This window comes from Mastigoproctus giganteus, chromosome 1 (genome assembly GCF_048544385.1).
Source record: "Mastigoproctus giganteus isolate SK-2022 chromosome 1, ASM4854438v1, whole genome shotgun sequence".
In the NCBI taxonomy this organism is placed as follows: domain Eukaryota; kingdom Metazoa; phylum Arthropoda; class Arachnida; order Uropygi; family Thelyphonidae; genus Mastigoproctus; species Mastigoproctus giganteus.
Window position 1 is genome coordinate 65,164,144 of NC_143575.1, and position 19,925 is coordinate 65,184,068.

The window sequence follows — 19,925 nt, forward strand, 5'->3', positions numbered from 1 at the left end:
ACTACTATACTAAAGGACTGAAAACATTCTGCAATTTTCTTCTGAAGAAGAAAGTTGTGTTCCTTAGTTTTTAATGTAATTTCTTGATATTTGTTTTTTTTTTATGTTTTGTTTGGTTATTAATATAATTTTCTCCCTCACTCTCCTCTCAACAAGTGTTTGATGATAAATTATATGTAACTTGTAATTCTGAAATGTGCATGTGAGAAATCATTACTGATCATGCATAACCAACTTAAAATTTTTAAACTTGAATTTTATTTTCTGGAACTTGCCAGTGTCACAGCTCACCATTTAAAGGATGTGAAGCTGTGTGATTTTTTATGAATACCAGTTGATATGCCCTCGGTCTTCCTGCAGTGTTATGATTTAGTTAACATCCTTCTTATCCTCCCCTCCCCTGTGCCCTTGTGTCCATTGGGTGGGGTTGAGATGTGAAAACAAGGGAAGAAAGTAAGTTTGTACAACCAAAAGAAAGACAGAAAATTCAAAAACATGAAATATAAAGCTAGAAGTGATCCTCCATACAGACATGCCTTAACATCTATTTGGAGGACTTCTATGAATAAAATATCTAATAATAGCAATATGTTGTGCTTCGATAATGGCAACTGTCTGGTGAAAGTTAGAGGGCTCTTGATCATAATTGATGATTATGAAGACATCCTCCAAAGAGGCTGCAAGCAGCACAAATAATGTGGCTATGATTTGAAAGAGAACCGCCATCAACTGCTCTCTCTCTCAAAGCATTCCCACTACTTTTTGCTTTGCTGCTCTTGTTTGAGACATAATCAATTAGAAATTAAAATTATCACACAAACTAAGAGGTAAGAGTATAACAATGCATGCTGTTGCCAGATTATGCTATTATTATTATTAGTAGTAGTAGTAGTATTGGTAAATGATGCAAGAAAGCAAGCTTATGTAGCATCAGCCAAAACAAAAAAGGGATCAGCACTTCCCATTTCACCTGTCCAACTCTTCTAACAGTTTATGTTCTTACTTAAATTTATTCAAACTACTCACCTCTACAATACCAGATGGGAGTTTGTTCCAATAATCAACCACCATCTAGCTGAGAAGGCAAATTTATGCACTTCCAACGTGTAACCATCCTTCCCCAATTTGAATTTATGTCCCATCATGTGTGTAGTCTGAGCAAAAGGAAAAATTCCATCTGCACTGAACTTACTATATCCATTCAAGGCTTTAAACACTTCAATCAGATCTCCTTGCAGGAGCCTAATCTCAAGATGCAGAAATTTGCAAAACTGAAGCCTGTCCTGGTATGAGCCTCGTTTTGCTCCTCTCACCTTGTTGCCCTGCTTTGTACATATTCCAACACAGCCACATTCTTCCTATTATGAGGCTTCCAGACATGTAAGCAGCACTCAAGATGCATCCTAACTGTTGCCCTTGTACAATGGAATAATCACTTTGTTACCCATTCTGACAAAAGTCCTGTATGTCATTGACAAAACCCTATGAGTGGTTCTAGCAGCCTATCTAGCTACTCAGAAAACTTCATATCTGACTGCACAGTTTTCCCCAGGTCTCTTTCATTCTCGACTACTCTGAATTTTCATTCTCCACTGCCCATCTGGTACCACACAGTTGGTATGTTAATTAGGATTGCTACTCACCATATGAAGTATCTTGTATTTGTCAATATTACTTTGGTTGCCACTTCTGAGGCCATCTACCTAATTTATTTAAATCTTGTTGCAGTTGCATACCTTGATTACTTGATTAACTACACTGCCAACCTTTGTATTGTTCCACAGGGTTCTTTCTGGTTTAACGTGTATGCTTGCCTAAACAACGCTCTCTATGAATCACTCAGCTTCTGACAAGACTGCACGCTAATATGTGTTTCCAGAAGACCTGGGTGTTTCAAATGATAATCTAGTAGTTGGATTAGGACAAAAAATCTTGCACCCTCAAGCGCACTCAGACTTAAATAAGAGTAAGCCCGCAGCATCAAGATCGCATTGTGATTAACTCAAAGGTTCTCCTTAAGTTGAACCTTGAGCCCGCATAACTCCAACTCAAAATCTACTCAATAAATTAGGTAAATTATGTGTAACAGAGAATTGTCACAAGGCAAAATGATCAACAAAACAAGATTTATTAAACATATAAGTCATATATGTGAGTACAATTGAACTGGTCAAAGATTAGAATAATTGTATGTGATTGATAGGTAAATTAACTGAATGCAAGCATTATCTTACTGATAGCAGTATTACAGTTTTGTAATGTTCTCCATGTGGCTTTTCCACTAATTTTCTAACATTGATTCACAATCGCTGATGACAGTTATGTTATACAATTGTTCCATTAATTGAATACGAATACATCTGTCAACATAACAATTACAATTAGTATTAAAACAACTAATTGGACAATTCATGCTTACTGTTAACTTCTAACTATAAATTATGGCCTTAGCTGCCAATGCGCCTAAAAAATTAAAAAATCAAATCAAATCTAACTATAAAAATAGATACACATTTGTCAGAATGACTTTAATGAGAAGAGAGGTCAGCGCATGTGAATTAAAGGCAATGGGAAAATATGGTTAACTTTGAGTGATTAGGTTATGTTGTTTAAGAAAAACTCACTTACCGACAAATGGTAGTTTGTCCCCGGCACTTCTTAGTCCTTCTCTTCTATCCATTCGTACGACTCTGGGCTAACTTCTTTAACTTTCTCTCTCTGCCGACTTAATCTTTCGCTTAGCTTCTCGAACCTGCTCTCTAACTTTTTTAACCTGTAAACTCAGAAACCTACCATAAGAATGTCCAAAGAAAACGATCCCTTTTCTTTCCCCTTTATCATATAAATACCTCTGGTTTTCCCCACCTTAATTTGCCCTGACCTGTTCTGACATCACAGGTCAATAATGCTGGACAAAGAACTTCATTTGGGGACTGTCAACTTTGGGAATTAGCACCACTAAAAATGAAATATCGTGGGAGGAAAGGAAACCCCATGTTTGTGTAAGGCAGTTTCTTTTGTTTTAAAATCACGGTCATTGAACATAAATCGATATGCTTTTACGAACGGAATTTTAGCATGACAGTCCTTGTGTTTATTAGATTCGATTTCGTAAGGAATTATGTCTCATGTTCTGATTTCTCACGCTCTTCTGTCAAAGTCGCAATCAGCTCTTTTCGTTCCTGGGCAATTAAGCATACGCGGATTGGACTGCCCTTTGCCGTTGGGGAGAGGGGTGACTGAAGTCATTTAATTGCTCTGGGCATTAAACGCAGTGTATCGTTTCAACAACTTCCCCCAAGGGAGGCAACTGACTGCCGTTACGAAACCGAAAGTTAAACGACGTTCATTCCGTGAGATTAATTGTATAGACCGTGTAAAAAGTATAGGATGCTTTGGAGTATAAATGCTTCTTAAAAACAGGTGAAAGGGATAAAAAATGATAGCATTTTTTAACACTTTAACAGTATCATCTGCAAACATATACATTAAGCCTAATACGTTTCTTCAATTAATAAATATAGAAAACAACAATGGACTCGGCACTGAACCCTGAGTAACTCTGCTAATAACATTATTCCAAGATGACAAGTGCCCATTGATAACGCTGTCTGCCTTCTCCCACTCAAACATTCCTTTATCCATAGCCGCAACTTACCTTCAATGCCACACTACTCCAATTTATATAGCAGTCTTTATGCGCAACAGTATCAAAAGCTTTTCTGAAATCTAAGTATGTGATCTCAAAATTACTTTTTGCATCCAGTTCCTTTTTACTATGTTGCATTGTATCCAATCACATTGATCAGACAAATACACCCCATAACAGATCCATGCTTTGACTGCAGTATAACTGCATTCCTGTCTAGATGATCCTACATTACTTGTTTAACCAGTGACCCCCATTATTTTCCCTGGAATAGAAGTCAAGCTTACAGGTCTGTAATTCCTCATGTTTCCTTTTATCCCAGTTCTGAATTAGAGTTGCATTTTCACATTCAGACCCAGTCCATGGGAACCTACCCTGAATCCAGGGATGCTCTCATAATCACAGCTGAAGGTTTGCTTGCCTCTTTTGTTGCCTCCTTTAATATCACTGGGTAGATTCCAAGCATGGGTATATTAAGGGGAAGTCTTGTCTGAACAATTTGATTGGATACTATAACATGGTCACAAAGGAACTGGATGCAAAAAAATAATTTTGATACCATATATATCAAAATTATTGATATACATATATCAATAATGTTGATATATATGATATCAAAATTCTTCCTATAACATGTTTGCACTACACATTCGTTTATGCACGATTTTTAAATTTGGGTATGATATCGCATATAACACAAACTGAATTTGCCTATGTATGATTTGGCTTTACATTTACAATAAATGGCAGTCGAATGCAGCGGAATCATCCTATACCACTAGGTTGCAGAATGGTAATCCCTTTGACTCTTAATTCATGCTTAGCAGCAGCAACACTAATTGTCTCAATTGTCTGAAGGCCAGAGGTGCGAACAATGCGTTTCCAGTTAAATCTCTTGTAATCCGTTTACTATATGGAAATTTTCTTTGTTCTACTGAAATTATTTTAAATGTTTGATATCAAACGAAACATACACATTGAGAATGAAGTATATACTCAGAGTAATTTTCGAGTCGACTCGTGCAAGTGCTCCAGTTACGATAATGTGGGTAACTAGACATTTAGATGGCGGTAGGCCCGTTGATAGAAATGCAGAAAATACGCAGATGATATTGTTATTTAGACCATTTTTGCATGTGGCCCTGTTCAACAGAACCGGTTGCTAATTAGTATATATGCAAGTATACCTATAACTGCTTTTACTCTTAGTAACCTTAACACAGCCCATGTATTTCTTGTTCCACAAGGATCTCCAGGAACTTGCTTTTCTTTCGCAGCAAAATCAGCAACGCCACAAAGTCGCATCCACTTGTCAGTCCCCTATACAGACTGCAAGCAACTGATCTACAAAAAATTATGCACACGTTGGCAAGCATTTGGAATGGGTGACCTACCAACAAGCTGAATGAAATTAAGCCTGTAATAATGCTTTGGCATTCTAGTCAGTGCAGGGTTCGACGGGAGGAAGTAATTCTTGCTCGGCTACCCATAGGACATTCTCACCTGACGCATTCGTATCGGCTGAGGGCTGATGATAATCCTGTGTGTAGACATTGTAAAGCAAATTTAACTATCCGTCATGTTTTAGTCGAATTTACATATTTTTATAATGAATGCCGTTTATGTTTTAGCAATCTGTCTGAGCCTTATACGCTCAATGTGTCAGATGACAGTATGTCAGATGTATTCAGGTTTTTACAACTGATTAATCTACATAGTTTTATTTAGATTGCTCTGTTTAATATATTTAAATGTTTAATGCCCTATTTTTGTTTATAATATATTAACTAGATATGTTATTTTATATTATTACATATTTATATTTTATTACCTTAGACTTGCACAATAGCCTTACATGCTGATGCACCTTTAAACTCCCAATAACCAACCAACCAACATTAGCATCAAGATTCGTCAAAATCCTTTTGACGGAAGACTACAGGAGGCATTGAATGTAACATGTTGGGAATGGTGGGAGGTGTTTTACCAAGATCATAAATACATGAGTTGGAAGAAAAATGGGATGCTTGCGGGTCAGCTTTATCCTTGGCTGAAGTGACAACAGAACCATCTGGTTTGGACAGAGTTGGGAGGAGAGATGGGTAAAAGTTGCAGCCAATAGCTTTGGCAAGAGACCAGAATGCTCGGCGACCATTAGGGCAAATAGCAAGTTTTCTAATCTTAACCTGTTCAAACTCTAGTTTGGACTGATTAATAACTGCTTTATAATTGTTGCGAGCTTTGGTGTAGGCAGAAAATGAAACTGAAGAATTAGAAACAAGCCAATTACGATATGGAACATTCTTCTCTTGAACAGCCTTAGCACATTTATTGGAAAACCAAGGTTTAGATTAAGGACGAGATTTTAAAGTGGAGTGTGGGATAAAGGATTCCATTCCTGCAAGAATAATTTCACTGACACGATCTGAGCAAACGTTTACATCAGAAGTAATCCGACCAATGAAAAGAAGAAAAGAAGTCTCGCAGGTCATCCCATTTTGCATTCTTGTAATGCCAAATAACACGAGGTTGGGAATAGCCATGAGATAAAGGTTCCATTGGAGAAGCGAATCACCAAGTTGTGATCTGAAGTGCCTAAAGGAACTCTCACTTCGACCGTGTACTTAGAAGGGTTGTTTGTGAGAAAAAGATCAAGCGCATTGGCTGTATGATTAGGATTGTCCGGTATTCTTGTAGGTAAATGAACAATCTGTGCAAGGTCATTAGTAATTGCAAAAGCCTCAGCATCTCGACCTGCTGGGTCGGTGTGACTAGAAAACGGAAGCCAGCTGGAGTTGTGAACATTAAAATCGCCAAGGAAAATTACCTCACTGTTAGGAAAGTTGGACTGCAGAAAGTCAAGTTGCAAAGAGAGGAAGTCAAAAAGCTCAAAGTGATTAGTGCAGTTGGGAGAACAGGTAGCGACAACAGATGATTTTGACACAATGAGGTAGAGAGACTTTATGCCAGAGGAATCAAAGAGAGTAGATTCCAAATTGCCAAATCTCTGACAGGGAATATCAGAACGGACAGATGCACAAGTACCACCTTTGAGGCAAAAGGAATCATACAGCAAATAATTTGGGCATCTGAGATGAACAGTAGTTGAATTAACCGATAACTGAGATTCTGTCAGAAAAAGTACATGGGGTTTGGCAGACTGCAAGTGGAAATGGACATCACTGAGATTAGAATTGAGACCACGTATATTTGTGAAATGAATTAGGAAGTGTTTGGGAGGTTTAGATCTTTTTGCAGATAAGCTTACTCTATTAGTTTGACAAAAGTTGGTGGGACATGCTGTATGAAGTATTGAAATTTTTGGATATGGCGTACACATGATAAGAATATACCCAGATCCTTGACATAACGTGGCCTCGACAATGCCCCCCCTCCCCATACACACACTACTAGGACTCCCTCCAGTCACTATCTGGCAGAGTGGAGGTAGCAAGATTATACACTAGCTGATCCGGAAGCCTCCTAGAGAGTTACCAATAGGTTCGGTCTAGTGTACTAACTAGTGGCTGGCCTGCGAACACCGTTTTAAATCTGTACCCTCGAAATGTAAGGAATAATGGATCTCGCCAAGATTTTCATCATAACCTCAAAAGTCATCAATCATACTGCATGATGGAAGAGATGGGGAAGGGTTGACCGGAACTTAGCTCTAGAGACTAAACATGGGTTCCACTACTTCAAGCCTCCAATAAGCAAAGTGGTGGTATTGCACTGGTTGATGAGAGTCATCTACCACACCTCAACCCCTGTTTACGTTGGTTCACGCTGGGTGGTCACCCACCGTCGTGAAGGTGCAAGCAGAAGATTAGGCTGTTACAGACCGTCCGGACTTCGCCGAAATTGGGTCCACTTGACTTGAGTGTCACCCGAATATCAGTTGCATCAGCGTTTTAGACTCCCAGGTAGCAAGGACAGCTTGTCTGACATGTCTGATAGAATGTCTGTGACAACCTCAAGGACCATGTATATCCTTGAAAGATGATAGGAACTCTACAGTGTCATCTACTACAGACCTACCCTTGTCCTATTCCACCTGTCCTTTTTGCACAGTGTATTTCCCACTTCCCTGACAGTTGAGTCGCTAACTATAGCTACTTCCTGTGGGATGAAAAATATCTGGTGCAGCAGATGTCTTCTTTGTGATGTCTGGAGCATGGACTCATATGTTTGGTTGTGTGACTGAGTACTTCATGGGTTCCTTCCTCCCTTTTAAACCTTCAAGGTCATCAACCATGTACCTCAAGTCCTCATATAATCCCGTTAGAACTCCAACCTTGCTCTTAACTTTCTTATGCTCTTTGCAACGAACATGCACAAATGCATCCTCTATGGCTGTATCATGCATTTATTGCTGTGCACTAATTGAAGGAATAAATGAACAGTGTGGAAGGTGCACAAAAGTGAAATGTTCTTTCTTCTCATTTTGCACATAAAAGTCAATGCTTTTTGCTTTGGTTTTTTTTTTTTTTTTCGTTATCAATTTACTAAATGCATAAATCGTGAATTATTTCTTTTTGTTTATTATATTAATCACAGCAGAAACATTAAATATGTTATATTTCAATTGTTATTAAAATTGTGGAAGTAATAAGTAAATGCATACAAAAATGTGGACAATATATTATGCACACTGGCCAAAAAATATGAACCTTTATTTAGTATTGAATTGGGCCACCTTTGTTTTGAATAACAGGAAGCGTGCAGCACATTGTGGATTTATTTATGAGGCATTGTAATGCATTTTGGTCTAATTGTAACCATTTTTTTCAGCAAAATATCATGTAGCTATGACAAAGTTTAAGGAAGAGGACTTCATTGCCAAACAGCTCTCTCTCCAGAATATTCCACACATTCTCAGTAGGATTAAGATTAGGTGAACATGGGAGCCAGGGAAGATGGTGGAAATCCATGTTATGTTCTCCAAACCATTCTGGCACAGTGCAATATTGCATTGTCATCCATAAAGTGGGCATTGCCTTTGGGATAAAAGTATAACTTTGAAATGCACAATAGCTCTGATACAAAATTCAGGTACTCCCTCGATAACATTTGACCTTCCACTGGTATCAACAGACCTAGGCCATGTGAACAAAGCATTCCCCATACCATAATGCCACCTCTAGATGCTTGGGTTGTCTTAAGAAGGTAAGCAGGGTTCATTGTTTTGTGAGGTTCTTGGCGTACTCTCTGCCTAGCATCAGTGCAAAAAAAAAAGTGTAATATGATTCATCTGACCACATGACTTTCTTCCATTGTTCCACTGTCCAATCATGATGTTCTTGGTACCACTGCAAGCAGATTTTTGTTTTTCTCTGAAACAAGTGGCTTCCAAATAGACAGGTAACTACTAATACCCAATTTTTTCAATACCCTGCACATGGTACAGGTTGAAATAGGCTATTTCTCAGCTTGGTTGAATTCAGATGTTATTTGCTGTGCACTGGATGCCCTATTTTTCTATACAGTCCTCTTTAAAGTACAACAGCTTCACTTTTGAAGTATTGTTTTTCTGCTGCATTTATGCCTTTGAGATTTGGAAGAACCACTTCCTTTCCATTCATTAAAAACCTTTGAGATGGATACTTTTGAGAAATGAGTTGTCTTTTATTTCTTGAATCTTGGTCTCATCTAAATTTGCACCCATGATAAGATCTTTATCAAAGTCTGACAGATCATGCATTTTCCGCATTCTGGCTTCAGTTTGCTGCAGTTGAATAACCTGAGCAGTCTTTATACTCAATGCAGCAACTGTCATTACCCAATTTCACAGTTTTCTTTGAAAACTGTGAAATAGGGTAGTTCAAATACTTTCTTAATACAAAGTATTAAGAGAGTCGTATTTATTTGGCACCAGTGTGTGTGTGTGTGTGTGTGTGTATGATTTTGTAATTTATTTAATCAGAGACCTTGAAATGTGCTTAATTTTTTGAACTGTTGATTACAATGTATTAAAAAAAATTAAATGAATATATTATATTGGGATGTAAGCACAATGTAATTAAAACAGTTAATTTTATATATTATTAGTTAATCAATATATAATTAATAGGTAACAAGATTACTTTTCACTTCTCTGGGAGAAAAAAAAAAGTCAATTAATTTAAGAAATAAATATGTAACTTACCCGAAATGTAACACACTGCATACATTAACTAACTTGTTATCTTTAGGGACTAAAACAGTTATATATGTTGGTTCTTGGACTTGATGTAATTGGCAATCCTGTTGGCTTGTTGATGGGACTTGGAGAAGGTGTTACTGATTTGTTCTATGAGCCATTCCAAGGTGCTATTCAAGGTCCTGAGGAATTTGCTGAAGGATTAGCTCTTGGAATAAAGAGTTTATTTGGTCATGCTGTTGGTATGTAATGTATGAAACTAGAAAATAAAATTTATATAGGTGAATTTATTATTTAAAAGTCTGAAAAGCTCTGTATTTATTATTATATTTTTTTTCCATGGCCAGTATTCATGATAGTCTGTTATGTATTATTGAAGATATTTTTAAATGTATGTTTATTGATAACTTACTTTTGAATTTTGCATCTCTAATGACATATTAGATATCGATAGAAAGTTTTAATAAGGAATCAAAATTAGATTTTTAACCAAAATTATATTTTTAATTATGAAATTGAATAATTGCTTTTGTTACCAAGTTGCACGGTTCTTTTGCTTTAATAGTGTGTTGTGACAATATATCTCAAAAAAGTACTGTAAGAAGTTTAGTAAGGAATGACGTAGTGTGGCTTGTGAATAAACAAGTTTTGTGCCTTGTTGTCATTTCTTGATATATGCAATCAAATCCAACAGTAGACATTGAGTGCTTTTTTTTTTTTTGCTTTTTTTTTTTTTTGATTTTTTTGATAAAATATGTTGAAGAAAGTGAAACGAGCCTAAATGAAAAAGCTTATCAGAGTTTAAGAATGGAATTTATGAATAAACTCTGTTCATAAACTCTGAATGCTACTTATGGCTTGCAGTCTAATAGCCAACCTCACATGAAGCAGCCCCGGGTGCCAAGCGATTGTGACTGAGTGAATTCTCTATGCTATAATTGCGATTTCCCAAAATCGATTTATAGTTATTTTACGTTCTTGCCGTTAATAAATCTATTCATTTAATTCATCACCACTCTTGTTACAAAACCACTTGTACCAAGCAAGAAAGGAAAGGCACTTTTTTTTATTTCTCATAGTTTATTACTAACACTTACTACTTTTCACTTTGTCACACCAGACACTGTTCCTGTCTCCCTGTGGCGGCTTATACACTCAGATTTTATCCGACAATGATCATGTGTCTGCTGTCTTTAACTATTTAAAATCAGTAAACTTTTTTGCTCATATTTAAAATTTACCTTTTATTGTTATTTCTTTGTTGATATATGTTTTACACCTTTTATACCTATGTTATTATATATCTTGACATGGTGACCTAACTAATTAGGTCACTGAATGCTTAATTTTTTATATGTGACCTGGTTTTGGCACATTATAGTCATAGTTGCTAATGCTCCAATAAAATCCAAACCAAACCATTGGCAGGGCCGGAAACCTTGGCAGAACAGTTAATCTGCCAAGGGCCAAAAAGAGTAAATATGGATCTTAATGTGTTTCTGCTTTTAGAGCCGGCAAACTCGTGGCCAGACACGGAAACCGAACATGACATGTTGCAACCCAAGAGGTTTAAAACCAGTTCCTCATCAACAGATTTTCCTGCTTTTATCATAATGCACTCTCTTACCGATCGGTCCCTCAGTAAGCTGTCTCTGTTTCTTATCCAGAAACACGTAAGTCTTGCAGGATCTCCTAAGACAGTCAAGAGACTGCAATCAGGGGACCTGCTAGTGGAGACAATAAGCCGTTGACATTTCGGAGAAACTGCTAAAACTTACAAACTTTGCTGGAATTCCAGTAAAGGTTTCTACCCATTCAACCCTAAATACATTCAAAGGAATCTATTGAATGTCACAGAGGAGGAGATAATACAAGAGCTTCAAGATCAAAATGTCATTGCAGTGAAAAGAATTATGACTAAAGAAGACAATACACTCACACCTACAAGGAATATTATTCTCACTTTTAATACACCAAATCTACCATCATCGATAAAAGCAGGCTATCTACTTTGCTGCATTAGACCCTACATTCCTAATCCATTGAGATATTATAATTGCCAAAAGTATGACAACTCTCAAATGTGGGTCTTCTGATCACACTCAAAGTGATTGCTCAGCAAAAGAAATGACCTGCCCTAACTGTAAAGGCAACCATCCTGCTTATTCAAGGACATGAGACAAATGGAAAACAAAAAAAAATTGTGAATTGAGAAAAATTTAAATTGTGCCCAATATGACTAAGCATACATATGCCAGTATTGTGCAAAAATATCAATCAGTGGCCACCCAAACTGATGTTACAGTCCCTTCAAACACTTCAATCTCTCACTGGGTTTGGACTGTTCTCCTTCAGCAACAGTCCAATATCCCTAAGCAGTTAAACCAGGCAAGTAATACTGCACTTACAGTACCAGCCACATCTCCTTCTCCTCCCCTAGTGATTGCTTCTACATTGAATAAACAAAGCTCACATTTAAAAAGAATATCCAAGAAACATCTATGGATACAATTGACTCATCCAGACAGGAAGAACCGATCTTAGAAATATATACAGAAGAAGAAATGGACACCGGTCGGCCATTCTTCTCAAAAAAAGACAAACCAAAGCCTGAACTTCACAAGCCAGTAACATTAAAAAAACAGTCAGATACAGCTTCTTCTACTAAACACCAGTAATGCCTTGTATACCACAATGGAATTGTAGAGGATTTAGTAAAAACCTTAATGATATTCAAGTCTTAATTAACCGCTACTCTTCAGTTGGTTTCTGTCTACAGGAAACTTATCTAACTCCTCAAATTTCCACCAACATAAAGAATTATGCCATCTATCGACAAGATCGTAATTCTTCAAATGCTGCCCATGGGGGTGTGGCCATCTTGGTCAGTGCAAAGATCCTGACCAAGCAAATTGATTTGTAAACTGAAATTGAAGTTGTTGCTGTATGTTTGATAACCCAGATTGTGTTAACACTAGTATCAGTCTATCTCCCTCCCACCAAGTCATACCTTCTCTTACCAAGATCTTGAAAACCTGCTAATGCAGTTACCTACCCCCTGTCTGTCTCTTGGGGGATTTCAATGGCCACCACCCTTTATGGGGATCGACAAAATTAGATACACATGGCTAACTAATTGAAACCTTTCTAGATAAGCAAAACCTTACTGTTCTTAATACTGGTACACCCACTCACATACAATTACCAACTGGACAAACTTCTGCATTCGATCTATCAGTATGCTCCCCAATTCTGTTTCCAATCATAGAATGGTCTGTTATGGACAATCCCATGACCAACCAGGCTAGCCGGGTGGGTAAAGTGCCTGCCTGGCAACCCAAAGGTCGCAGGTTCGAATCCCGCCTCGGGCTTGGATCAAAGTACTGCAAAAAAAACCTTGGGAGGTGCATTATGGCCACAGAAGGCGATGCGCCAACAACTACAAAAAAAAAAAAAAAAAAAAAAAACAATCCCATGGGCAGTGAGCAGTGACCATTTTCCGATTATTTGTGATCTGTTCACTGCACAACCACCATTAGCCCAATTCTGCAGGAAATGGAAGTTCTCTCAAGCCAGCTGGGTAAAATTTCAGTCAGTTGTTGCCCTGGATGAGCAATATATACGAACACAGTCAATACATAAAGCCACAGATTATATCACTTCACACCTACTATCTGCAGATAAATGTTCAATTCCATTGTTGAATCCCCAGTCCTGATGGCACCTTAACTATTGGTGTAATGAAGACTGCACAAAAGCAAAGAAGTAAAAAAATAAAACATGGAATTTATTTCGTAGATCCCCAACCAAAGCTAATCTTATCAACTAGAAGCCAAGGGTGAAAGCATTTCTCATTCGAAGGCAAGCTAAGAAGACTTCTTGGGTTCAGTTTGCATCTACCATAAACAGAAACACTAACTCCAGGTTAATATGGAAGAAAGTGGGGCAGATTTCCAGGAAATTTCCAACCCTTCCACCCCTTCACCAATTCTTTCATTGAATGGGCAAGAACTCTCTGCTCCTGAGGACATAGCAAATGCCTTGGGCAAAACCTTTCCCAAGTCTCAGCAGCATCAACTTATTCTCCGGATTTTCAGAAAATAAACACCAAGACTGAACAACGAACCATCAACTTTCGAACCTCAGTTTCCTTCCATATAATCAGCCTCTTCAATATCATGACCTTCTACATGCCATTAAAACAACACGCAACAGTGCCGCTGGACCAGATGGAATATCTTATATCATGTTACAAAACCTTGGTGACAAAAATTTACAAATACTGCTGGTCTACTTTAACCGAATATTTATGGAAAACATTTATCCCAGTTCTTGGCTTCATGGCACAGTTCTTGCCTTTTTGAAACCTGGAAAAGACCCTACCAGTCTGTACAATTACCGACCAATTTCCCTATCCAGTTGCCTTGGTAAATTACTTAAAAAATTATCCATAATCAACTTGTTTGGATCATCGAAACACAACACCTAATGAGTAATAATCAGCATGGCTTTCGTAAGAACAGATCCTCCTTATATCTCATGATCAAGGCCAAGTCTGCAATATGCAATGCCTTCGTAAAAAATGAACATCTTGTTATGGTTTCATAGATATACAGGGTGTCTCAAAAATATTGGTACAAATGTTTAGGGGAGGTAGGTAACATCTAAAGGAATGTGAATTGCATAGGAACCCATAACCGGAAACATCGCGGGAAAGTAGTAGCAGAGGCACAAGAAGCAGAAATGACACAAGACAGTAATTAGTGGCAAACATTCATTTGACATAATATTAACAATGGAGTACGAGATGGATGCATTTCATGATGTTACAACAGATGCTCAAAGGTTCCACCATGAGACACGATGCATGCGTGACACCGATGCAGCATGGATTGGCGGACACGGTCGAACCCACCTGGAGTTTCTTTGACAGTAGCAGCAGCGCAGACGAGTCTCGCCACGAGATCCATTTCTGTCTCCACAGGCGATTCATACATGATAGATTTGAGGGCCCCCCACAGAAAGAAATCAAGCCTCGATAAATCAGGTGAGCGTGGAGGCCAGGCAACGGGTCCACCACGGCCAATCCACCGATGGCCAAAACGCCTGTTCAAATCGTCACAAACACACCTTCCATAATGGGCAGACGCTCAGTCATGTTGAAACCAAATGTTGCATCTCACATTTGCTGGAACATCGTCAAGTAACCCTGGTAGAACTTGTTTAAAAACGATCCAATATTTAGCGGAGTTCATGTGGGATGGTAACAGGTATGGGCTGACTAAGCAGTCACCGACCATACCTACCCACACATTTATTGCGAAGCGATGTTGTGCCGCATGGGGGTGCACACCGTGTGAGCCCTCTGCTAATCCATACACTAGGTGCATGTCTGCCAGCTCACAGTTCATATATCGATGCATGCTCTTCGTGCAGCAACTACTGCTTGAATGAGTAAACCAGAAATTTTCCCTCTCGTGAACTGATGAACAGCACCGTGTACCGACTTACGGTGAAGTTTCCGGTTATGAGTTCCTATGCGATTCACATTCCTTTAGATATTACCTACCTCCCCTAAACATTTGTACCAATATTTTTGAGATACCCTGTAGAGAAGACATTTGACACTACCTGACGTCATGGCATTCTCAGTGACCTCCATGCTCTTGGTCTACGAGGCAACCTGCCTATATTCATCAGGAACTTTCTCCAGAATTGTTCGACCACAACTTGCTTTCTATGACATTTTTACAGGAAGAAGGAGTGCCACAAGGTTCTATACTGAGTGCAACCCTTTTTGCCCTTAAAATTGATTCGATCACAAAAGAACTTCCAAATGCAGTTGAGACCTATCTTTTTTTTTGTGGACGATCTTTCCATTTCTTGCCACTCAGAATATGAGATCCATTGAACGGCAATTGCAGATATCCTTGAGTAAAGTCCAAAGGTAGGCAGGATTCAATGGCTGTCGTCTATCACAGCAGAAAACTTTTGCAGTCCACTTTTGTAATCACCAAAAAATGCATACAGATCCTGAACTTCCGATGTCAAACTTTACCATTCCAGTGACTAACAATATCAGATTCTTGGGATTAATCATTAACAGAAACTTAAATTTCTTTGAACACATTAAATTTGTGCATACTTCCTGCCTCAAAAAACTGAACATACTAAGAGTTTTATCTACTCTGTCTTGGGGAGCAGACCATGCATCTTTGTTGCTTTTATATAGAGCATTGATCAGATCCAGATAGAATTATAGTACTCTACTGGATGATTCTGCTCAAAAGAGTACACTATACTGGCTGGATCCTATACAGCATAGTGCATTGCAGATTGCACGTGGTGCTTTCAGGACATCTCCTACCCATAGTTTATATATAGAAGCTCATGAAACCCCTCTTTACCTCCGCAGAAAAACATTACTACTTAAGTATGCAGCTAAAATACAAAAGTTGCTGTCTGCATCCTGTTGAGCCATACCAGTTTAACCCTCCACTGCAAAATCTCTATAGAATCAAACCAGGTAAAATACGCCTTATTGAATTAACACAGGGTTGGAATGTTTCATTACTTGTAGCCTGTTGTAATGTCAACAGGCTACAAGTAATTAAATGATCTCATCTACCTTGGACACCTCCTCCTCAATTAACTTGTGATACTTATCTTCACAAGTGGGGAAAGAATCGTCTACCATCCCTCAATGTGAAACAACTCCATGCAAGCCATATTCAGAAATATGTTAATTTATTTCCAATATATACTCATGGCTTCAAATCACATTCAGCCATTGGAGCAGCAACAGCAGTATTTCCCACTTCAATCATTTATACTGCCCTTCCACCTGATTATAGCAGCTTTTCTGCAGAACTTCATGCAATAAAATTAGCTTTAGAAAACCGAAATCTTCCACAGGAACTAGTAGTTGTTGGTGACTCTATTGTCAGGCAAACGGGGAACATGCTTTGTAAAAAAGGATAGGTAGAACAGGACCAGGGTATGTCTGCCAGGAGCAAAGGTTGATGACGTTGTAGAGTGGATATCATCTTTTAAGGGCACAAAAGGTGATATAGTTGTACACGTTGGCACTAATGATATTAAGGGTAGGAGACGGCAGAATTACTTAACAAGTACAGGTCACTGTTGAAAAAAAGCCGTGAATTAGGGTTTAATTTGAAAGTGTCTGCAATTCTACCCAGACACGATAGAAGAGAATATATGATGAGAGCCTTGTCGATCAATTCGGCCATGATGAGAGCCTTGTCAATCAATTCGGCCCTAGAAAGATTGTGCAAGGCTCAAGGGGTAGAATTTTTTTTCAGCCTGGTCTGTACTTGTTAACAGGAGAGACTGCTTCTACAGGAATAGGATACACTTAAATAGAAAGGGTGCAAGAATATTTGCTGATGCTATCGAGGCAGTGTTAGGTGGGTCGGAAAACTGCTAGCTTGGAAGGATACAAGGACTAATAGATTAACAGTAGCCACTGGCAGAGGTGAAAGTGATTCTTGCACTGCTTCTATTGGAATGGGCAGAAGCCTGGAAAACAAGAAGCAGGATATTTCAGAGACTTCTGGGAATCATTTGCAGTACAAGTAAACACATGGGTTGTGCTAGGGTAGCTAAGAATAGGAACAGGTGCATGTATACTTGCGTGTACATCAATGCTAGGAGTTTGCTAAATAAATTTGATGAATTTGAGTTAGTGCTCAAAGCATCAAAGGTGGATATTGTTGGGATATCAGAGACGTGGTGTCACACAGATATAAGGAATGCAGAACTGGAACAGAAATGAAATCGGATTGTCACTAAAGACAAGCATAGGAGCAGAAGAATCCTTTTTGCGAGATATAAGACAAGACTGAGTTTTAGAAGGGTTGAAATCAACTAAGTTGTCTTTGCCCCACTGGAGAATTACCTGAAGATTGGCATTTAAGGAATTAGTAGCAGATTTTCGAGTAGTTGAAGCTGATTGAGCAGGACAAGGTTTCTCAAAATGGAAAGTGGAATGCAATGTGCTATCATTGGCAAAACTATGGATAGGATTTCCAGTCAATGGAAGAAGGTCATTAATATACAAGAGGAAAAGAGTGGGGGAAAGAACTGAACCTTGGGGCGACACCGGCATTAGTGGAGAAGTTAGAAGACAGAGAGCCATCTACCATCACACTCAGTGAGCGATCAGAGAGAAAACTGGATAACCAATTACTAAAAACAGTTGGCAAGCCATAAGATGGAAGCTTGTTTAGAAGACCTTTATGCCAAACACGATTGAAAGTCTTAGAGATGTCAAGGGCAACTACTTGTGTTTCACCGAACCTTTCCATTGAATTAGTCCATAAATGGGTAACATAAGCCAGAATATCACCAGTGGATCAACACTGACGGAATCCGTACTGGCGATCGTTTATCAGACGGAAGGTTTCTAGGTAGTTTAAGAGTTGGCGGTTAATTGATTTCTCCACTACTTTAGAAAGAGAAGAAGTAATTCCAATGGGACGATAATTGGATGGGAGAGATTTGTCACCCTTTTTAGGAACTGGCTGGATATGAGCAAATTTTCAAGCAGAAGGAAAAACACCTTTGGAATAAGAAAGTGAAAAAAGGCGGCAACGAATAGGAGTAAATTCAGGAGCACAGGTTTTGAGAACAAGTGAAGATATACCATTGGGACCTGGAGCTTTCTTAGCATCAAGATTCCTCAAAATCCTTCTGACATTCTTTTGACAGAAGACCATAGGAGGCATTGAATGGAGCATGTTGGGAATGGTGGGAGGTGTTTTTCTAAGATCATTAATACATGAGTTGGAAGGAAAATGGGATGCTAGCAGGTCAGCTTTATCCTTGGCTGAAGTGACAACAGAACCATCTGGTTTGGACAGAGGTGGGCAAAAGTTGCGGCCAATAGCTTTGGCAAGAGACCAGAATGCTCGGCTACCATTAGGACAAGAAGCAAGTTTTCTACTCTTAGCCTGTTCAAACTCTAGTTTGAACTGATTAATAACTGCTTTACAATTGTTGCGAGCTTTGGTGTAGGCAGAAAATGAAACTGAAGAATTAGAAACAAGCCAATTACGATATGCAACATTCTTCTCTTGAACAGCCTTAGCACATTTTTTGGAAAACCAAGGTTTAGATAAAGGACAAGATTTTAAAGTGGAGTGTGGGATAAAGGATTCCATTCCTGCAAGAATAATTTCACTGACATGATCTGAGCAAATGTTGACATCAGAAGTTTTGAAACTAATCCGACCAAGGAAAAGAAGAAAAAAATTTTCGCAGGTCATCCCCTTTTGCATTCTTGTAAAGCCAAATAACATGAGGTTGGGAATAGCCAAGAGATAAAGGTTCCATTGGAGAAGAGACAATCACCAAGTTGTGATCTGAAGTGCCTAAAGGACCTCTCACTTCGACCGTGTACTTAGAAGGCTTGTTTGTGAGAAAAAGATCAAGCATATTAGCTGTATGATTAGGATTGTCCGATATTCTTGGAGGTAAATGGACAATCTGTGCAAGGTCATTAGTAATTGCAAAAGCCTCAGCATCTCGACCAGCTGGGTCGGTGTGACGAAAACGGAAGCCAGCTGGCGTTGTGAACATTAAAATCACTAAGGAAAATTACCTCACTGTTAGTAAAGTTGGACTGCAGAAAGTCAAGTTGCAAAGAGAGGAAGTCAAAGGGCTCCAAGTGATTAGTAGAGTTGGGAGAACGGTAGAGACAACAGATGAATATCAGAACGGACATATACACTAGTACCACCTTTGAAGCGAAAGGAATCATACAGCGAATAATTTGGGCATCTGAGATGAGCCGTAGTTGAATCAACCGATAACTGAGATTCTGTCAGAAAAAGTACATGGGGTTTGGCAGACTGCAAGTGGAAATGGACATCGTTGAGATTAGAATTGAGACCCCATATATTTGTGAAAAGAATTAGGAAGTGCTTGGTAGGTTTAGATCTTTTCTCAGATAAGCTTGCTCTATTAGTTTGACAATTCATGGTGTATTCAATAGTAAGAAAAAGTGGGTGGGACATGCTGTATGAAGTAATGAAATTTTTGGATATTGCATACACATGGTAAGAATATACCCAGATCCTTGATATAACGTGGCCTCAACAATGCTCCCCGCATGCA

General features: G+C 38.5%; 1 protein-coding gene across 4 annotated transcripts in view; it reads left to right on the plus strand.

The window, feature by feature from the left end:
- Vps13 (vacuolar protein sorting 13C) overlaps positions 1-19,925 on the plus strand; it is a 1,645,987-nt gene that overhangs the window by 1,564,982 nt on the left and 61,080 nt on the right. For all 4 annotated transcript variants that reach the window (XM_090373229.1, XM_090373247.1, XM_090373239.1 and 1 more), the window contains one exon: positions 9,841-10,030. In XM_090373229.1, the coding sequence (XP_090229355.1) occupies positions 9,841-10,030 (190 nt within the window). The remainder of the gene's footprint in view (positions 1-9,840; positions 10,031-19,925) is intronic.